General features: G+C 43.1%; 2 protein-coding genes across 3 annotated transcripts in view; one reads left to right on the forward strand and one right to left on the reverse strand.

Annotated features, from left to right (window-relative positions):
- The window catches only part of GATB (glutamyl-tRNA amidotransferase subunit B), a 90258-nt gene that overhangs the window by 71094 nt on the left and 11856 nt on the right, over positions 1 to 7308 (forward strand). For both annotated transcript variants that reach the window (XM_023530206.1, XM_011359388.2), the window contains one exon: positions 371 to 449. In XM_023530206.1, coding sequence (XP_023385974.1) covers positions 371 to 449 — 79 coding nt within the window. The remainder of the gene's footprint in view (positions 1 to 370; positions 450 to 7308) is intronic.
- FAM160A1 (family with sequence similarity 160 member A1) overlaps positions 1 to 7308 on the reverse strand; it is a 224408-nt gene that overhangs the window by 806 nt on the left and 216294 nt on the right. The gene's annotated exons all lie outside the window — the stretch shown is intronic.

The raw sequence follows: 7308 nt of genomic DNA on the forward strand, positions 1-7308 counted from the left end.
CTGAAGTAATTTTTAGGCCGATCTTTCAGTTGAAAATATTTAATTACCGGGGTTTTTTTTCTTTTCTTGTCATAGTTCATGAATTTTGCTGCCACCTCCTTTTTTTTGACTAATTAAACTGAGCAGTTGTCTGTTGCTACAACTTCTGCCAAACAGCTGTTATTGTTGGGTGTAAAACAAAGAAAAACACTGGTCACCAAAATTTGTTGTATCCTAAAATACAAAACAAATAAAATAGAGCCCAATTGGCCTGGGTGGGAGGTTAATTATCTAAATCTACAAAATCAAGGGCTCAGATTCTGAATAATCCTAAGTGGATACGATGACAATGTGCAATGCAAATTTCTTTTCTCTCCTTGGGGGCTGCTAGTCCTGTCACACCTTCTGCACTGGCTGAGCTTCTCAACCTACTGGACAGGAAAGCAATTTCTTCAGCAGCAGCTAAACAGGTATGTCCACACTTCCTAAAGCTTCTGACTGCTCTGCTATCCCAGTAAATGTTTTATGTGAAACTCAAATGCCATCACTAATTGAATTTCATAATTGAAGTATTAAATGCTTGTAAGTGCTCTTTTTATACTGAAAGGTAGAAACATTTTATTTAGCAAATGAAATAAAGCCAGAATCTGCTAGGCAGGAGATTTGCTTCTCATTTTTGCTAACCAGGAGGGATAGCTACTAGTTTGGCTTTGCCTGGAGTGTTTCCTAAGCAAGTTATGAGAAGGGCAGGGGCCCTGCAGCTCCCGGGGCCTCAGACTGCTCGCGCTTCCCCTGCGCCCTGGGTGGCCGAGGCAGCCGCACTGCTCCCTGCCCTCTGCTGCTCATCGTGCTTTGTTGCATGGTTGCTGCTAAAGTCAGTCTTCCAACAAGGAGAGAAAGCACTTAGTAGAGAAAGTATTACAAACATGCCCAGTGTGTGTGAAAACTCAGAAAAATAGCATCATCTTCACAGGTGGCCTTCTGCCTTATCTCCACCTCCACCCAACAGTTTTAGGTGGGCGAAAGATTACTGGAATTCTGAAAACTTGTGAAAATAAGTACAGAGAGAGAACACCAAGGCCTCCTGATCTCAACTCCAGATATCGCAGCTGTCAATGCTTCAGCCAGAAACTTAATGTTATTTTAATGGTGTCTTTTTGCAGTTAATATTTATACACATCGACAATAGTGAAGCTTTGGGAAAGTGGCTGCTTTTGGCTAATTATGAGGCACCATGGAGCATACACTCATCTCTGCTGTGACACTGGAGATGGGAACTAATAAAAGACTCTGTTTACCCACCACCAAATGAGGCTGTCAACTACAAGCACTGTCACATTTAGGAAAGGATTTTGGTTGCCTGGATGTCAGAGGAATACAAATGTTTATGACAGTGCTCAGCAGTAGCAGAAAGATTAGATGGCCTGAGGGCAGAGAAAAAACTACACACACACACAAAAGCAGATGAGGTATAGCATTTAAAATGAAAAGAAAAACATCTTCCCCTTCCCACTCATCTTGCCCCACCAAATAAAGGGGGGCTGGCGGGGGCAGGGAGACCTAGTGCAGTTTATATGATAGGTTCATTAGGAAGAAATGGAAAATGCTGGAAGACTCTAACAACTTGGTTCACATAGAGACAATTCGGAATTCTAAGCAAACTTCCAGCCTGTCTAACGGAGGTGGGTGAATCCTGGCTTCAGTGAGGCAAAGTAAAACAAGTCTAATTTGAAAGGTGTGAACTGTGTGTAGAAAGGAATCTCCCTTGTGTAGCATTGCCCTGGGAGTTTTGCTTTTTTTCCTACTTCTTTCTCTGTTTTTAAGAAAATCGCTTACTGATTTTCTGGAGAAAAAAATGGTATTTGTGTTTTTATAAAGAATCCATCCTTCTACTGGGACATATGCATGGAAAGATGCCTGGAATGGTGTTCAACCATTATTAATGGTAATTATGTTAAGGCGGTAGAATTTGAAAATCTATATTTTTCTGCATTACTTAAAATGTTTTAATTACTGTAGCTTTTGTTCTATACTTTGAAATCAAGGAGTGGAATGCCTCCAGTTTTGTTCTTTTTTCCTAGGATTGCTTTGGCTATTCAGGGTCTTTTGTGGCTCCATACAAATTTTAGAATTTTTTGTTCTGTTTCTATGAAAAATGCCAGTGGGATTTTGATAGGGATTGCACTGAATCTGTGGATTGCTTTAGATAATGTGGACATTTTAACAGTTAATTCTTCCAATCCATGAACACGGAATCTCTTTCCATTTCTTTGTGTCTTCAATTTCTTTCAACGTTGTCTTATGGTTTTCAGTGTATGGGTCTTTCACCTCCTTTGTTAAGTTTATTTTTAGGCATTTTATTCTTTTTGTTGTGATCGTAAATGGAATTTTTTTTTTCATTTCTCTGATAGTTCGTTGTTAGTATATACAACAGATTTTCATATGTTGATTTTGTATCCTGCAACTTTACTGTATTATTTCTAATATTTTTTTTGGTGGAGTCTTTAGGGTTTTCTACATATAAAATCATGTCATTGGCAAATAGTGTCAGTTTTAATTTTTTTCCCAATTGGGATGCCTTTTATTTATTTTTCTTGCCAATTGCTCTGGCTAGGATTTCGATTACTATGTGAATAAGACTGGTAAGAGTGGGTATCCTTGTCTTGTTCCTGCTCATAGAGGGAAAACTTTTTTGCCTTTGAGTATGACGTTAGCTTTGGGGTTTTCATATATGGCCTTTATTATGTTGAGGTACTTTCCTTCCAAACCCATTTTGAGTTTCATCATAAATGGATGTCGTATCTTGGCAGGTGCTTTTAATGCATCTATTGAGATGATCATATTTAAATCCTTCATGTCAGTTAATGTGGTGTATCATGTTGAATGATTTGCAGATGTTGAACCGTTCTTGCATCCCTGGAATGAATCCCACTTGATCATGGTGTGTGATCCTTTTAATGTATTGTTGTAATCAATTTGCTAGTATTTTGTTGAGGATTTTTGTATCTTATGTTCATCAGAGATATTAGCCTGTAGTGTGTGTATGTGTGGTTCTTGCCTGGTTTTCGTATAGGAGTAATGTTGGCCTCAAAATGAATTAGAAAGCTTTCCATCCTCTTCAGTTTTTTGGAAGAGTTTGAGAAGGATTGGTATTAAATCTTTGAATGTTTGGCAGAATTCACCAGTAAAGTCATCTTGTCCAGGACTTTTGTTTGGGGTGGGGCACTTTTTGATTACTGATTCAATGTCCTTACTATTAATTGGTCTATTTATGTTTTCTACCTCTTCAAGATTCAGTCTAGGAGTGTTGTACGCATCTCAGAATTTGTCCATATCATGTAGGTTGCCACCTCCTTTAAACAGGTCTTTCCTCCACACTGACGCTGGAAACCCCGGAGACGGGCAAGGGGCCTGCTTGCTTTCCTTCCATCCTCCCAGGTACTTAGCTTTAGTTGGAGAAACACTTGGGTAGTGAAGAGGGTGTGTGAATTCTGTCCCCAGGGAACTAAAGGCTGAGTTTAGCCCCATGCACAAGGGGACGCCTCCTTTCAGAGATGGCTCTGGTGGTCACTGTGTGATTGGGTGTTACCAGCTTGCATTACCCCATACCTTTAGTGGCCACTTATTAACACAGATGTCCAGCTCTGCACTGGGAATCCCTTGTTCTCTATGTTTGTCTTGGGTGGGCAGCAGCAGGGCTTGGGAGCCACACACCTGGCCAAAAACAATTTTACTTTGATAGTACTTCCCAGGGTGCTGATTAAGCACAGACAAAAGCTGAGGATTTATGCTGCAGCATGAGTCTGGCAACTACTGAGGCCGTTATGTTTGTGGCAAGGGGGCCAGGGGAGGGAGCCCTGCAGAGTCTGGCCTGGAGGCTGGCTGGCCCCCTCCAGTGGTTCCCACCCTGCCAGGCTCCAGCCAGGAGTGTACAGTCTGTTAAATAGGAACGAGCAGAGGATTGGACAACTGGAGTCTACTGTGTCAGCCCAAGGGGCTTGGGCTGGGCTGCAGTGGCCACTTGACTAACTTGGGAAGTTAATAAGTTGATGTGTTCTAACTCTGGGAGTGGAGTACTAGCCACCAGGCTGTCATTTGTTCCTGGACACCACTGAACTATGTTTCTCTAGTGTCCCTCCTTTGTACCCCTACTGCAACCCCCTTTTTAGCAGCCAGCCTCTCTGCATTTAAAAGCATCCATCCTAGCATTGTCTTGCTTTTCCTTCTGCATGGTGTGGTTTGGCAGTGATCCCAAGCTGCCTCACATTGCCTCTATTCTGGTTATTTTGACTCAGGCGAATCCAACCAGTCCCGGCCGTATTAGGTGCCAGGCACAGGCTGACGCTCTCGTTGGCCTGCTCACGTCTGCTCTGTGCTCGCAGCTGCTGTGGCAAGAAGGCAGAAAAGACGCAGGCCTAAAAGTGGCCTCTGTGACTGGCAGGCGGGCGGGCGGGCAGGCGTGCCTGCTTCCAAGCCGTAAGGCCCCGTCAGCTGAGCTTGCTTCATAGTCTTTATAAGCAGGTCCTTGCAGGTGACTTCCATTTCGAGCCAGAGATCTAGATGTCTCTTGAGATCCCCAACTCTCTCTTCCTGCATGATGGACATTTTCAACTAGGAACTTTTTTAGGAGACTATATTGATGAACAAAGTAAACAGTGGTCAAAGTCTAAATACCTACTAGTAGGGGATAATTCAATTAAATTGTGATAAATACATTTGATGGATATTAGTTTTTAATATGAGAAAGCATTTCTGTAATAAGTGAAAACAAAAGCAGGTCGTAAATTGTCTATACAATTACGATCACAACTATGTTACAAAACCAGTGATTGAGCCTGTTGAGTCGCAGCCACATTAGGTGCCAGGCACAGGCTGACGCTCCAGTTGGCCTGAGAAAGAAAAAGATAGGTCAGGAAAACTCCAGAATACTAAAATTATCTTGAAAGAATGGGAATACAGGTGATTTTTTATCTCTTCGATATTTCCTTATTTTCTGCAATGATAATGTAATTTATTTTATAATTATAAACTGTTTTAAAAATTTAAGTCTTAATTCGAGAAAAATATATCAGGGAAAAGGGGCAGAGAAACCACTCAGATTTGCTCATGGCAGCTCCCTGAGTGGAACCTGCATTGTAGACGGTTCTGTTCACATTCCTATGCTGCTGATTCTCCATTAATAGTTTGTTGAGGGCAAGGAAAGATCTTACCTGCTTTTGTGCCCCTCTTTCTCAATGTCTCATTATTGGGCTGAATGAATATTTGAAGAATCGAGTTGGAGGCATGCATGGTCTGTATTTTTCTAAGAGGAGGGGCAGGTTTTCCCTAAGCAGCCAGCGCTATTTGGTGGTAACGAGAGGTGGGCCCTGCGAGGGAGCTTATAGAAGGACCCACTAAAGACACCTCTCGGCCAGTCACTGTGGGTCTTCCAATAGCTGGGCTGAAGGCACACTGCCTGTCATAGCCATGATAAATATTCATAGTTTGTTTTGGTTCAGATTGGAGAAAACTTTGAGCCCTGCTGAGACTCCAAGCATCTTCCTCTTAATTTGCTTTGCCGTATGTTTTGTTTTTGTTTTTTTCAATTACAGTTGACATTCAATATTATATTAGTTTCAGATGTTCAACATAGTGATTAGACATTTATATGCCTTGCAAAGTGATCACTCCAGTAGGTCTCGTACCCACATGACACCACAGTTACTACAATATTATCTGTATTCCCTAAATTGTACTTTATTACCCCCACGGCTGTTTTTATAACTGCCAGTTTGTACTTCATCCCTTCACCTTTTTCACCCATCACCCTACAACTCCTCTCCCCTCTGATGACCATCAGTTCTCTGTATCTATGAGTTTGGTATTTGTCTTTCTCTGACTTATTCCACTTGGCATAATACCTTCTAGGCCCATCTGTGTTATCACAAATGGCAGGATTTCATTCTTTTTTTATGGCTGAGAAATATTCCAATGTATTTACGTACAATATCTTCTTTGTCCAGCATCTGTTGATGGATACCAAGGTTGCTTCCATATCTTCTCTATTGTAAGTAATGCTGCAGTGAACGTAGGGGTGCACACATCCTCTCAAACTAATGTTTTGGACCTCCGGGTAAATACCCAAATACAGAACCACTGGGTCCTATGGCAGTTCAATTTCCAGTTTTTCGAGAAACCTCCACACTGCCCTACACAGTGGCTGCACCAATTTACAGGTGCACCAGCAGTGAAAGAGGGCTCGCCCATCTCCTCATCCTGGCCCAATGTCGTTTGTTGATGACGGTCATTCTGACAGGTGCGAGGTGATAGCTCACTGTGGCTCTAACTTGCACTTCCCTTCATATGTCTGTTGGCCATCTGCATGTCCTCTCAGGAGAAATGCCTATTCAGGTCATTCTTCAGTCAGTGTTTGTTTCTTTTTGGTGTTTGTTTCTTTTTGGTGTTGAGTTGTGTGAGTTCCTCACGTCTTAGATCTCAACCCCTCGTCGAATGTGTCGGTGGTGGATATCTTCTCCCACGCAGTATGTTGTCCCTCATCCTGTTTATGGTTTCCTTCGCTGTGCAAAAACTTTTTAGTTTAATGTAGCTCCATTTGTTTATTTTTCCTTTTGTTTCCCTTGCTCAAGGAGACATATCCAAAGAAATATTGCTGAGAGTGATGTCAAAGGGTTTACTGCCCACGTTTTCTTCCAGGAGCTCCATTGTCTCGGGTCCCACATCCAAGTCCCCAATCCATTTTGAGTTCATTTTTGTATGTAGTGTAATGTATCTGTCCAGCTTTCCTAACACCGTCCACCAAAGAGTCTTTCTTCACTCCACTGTCCCCCCTGCTTCCCACTCTGCCCCATCAGAGCATGCATCCATCCCCACGCCAGCACCACCCCGCCTTGACCGCCATAGCCCTGTAGTACAGCCTGGAATCAGGTAGCATGATACCTCCAACTTTGTTCTTCTTAAGATGGCTTTAGCTTTTCAGGGGCCTATTGGGCGGGGCCTGACTCCCAGAGCATAAGTCGCTTCAGCAGGTCTCTGGTGCCTGCCGAGTTTGCCTTTCCGGTATGTCATTTGTGGAGCTGGTTAGGTGGTGTTCTGGTGTGGTCTGAAGCCGGCCACTGGGTGTTCTTGAGCTTCTTGGGAAGGGCTCTTGTACAGACCAAGGTCAGCTACCGCTTCTGCTGGGCTTGGGGCCACAAAGTGATCTGTAGTTGGTTGCTGCTTGCACTGGGCTTGGAGGCACTTGGGAGAGGCTGTGCTGCAAACCCAGGCTGGCTGCCAGTTGCACCAGACTTGGGACCCTTTGGTGGGCACCACAGTATGAGCTGAGGCCAG

This window comes from Pteropus vampyrus, unplaced genomic scaffold (assembly GCF_000151845.1).
Source record: "Pteropus vampyrus isolate Shadow unplaced genomic scaffold, Pvam_2.0 Scaffold47, whole genome shotgun sequence".
Classification (NCBI taxonomy): domain Eukaryota; kingdom Metazoa; phylum Chordata; class Mammalia; order Chiroptera; family Pteropodidae; genus Pteropus; species Pteropus vampyrus.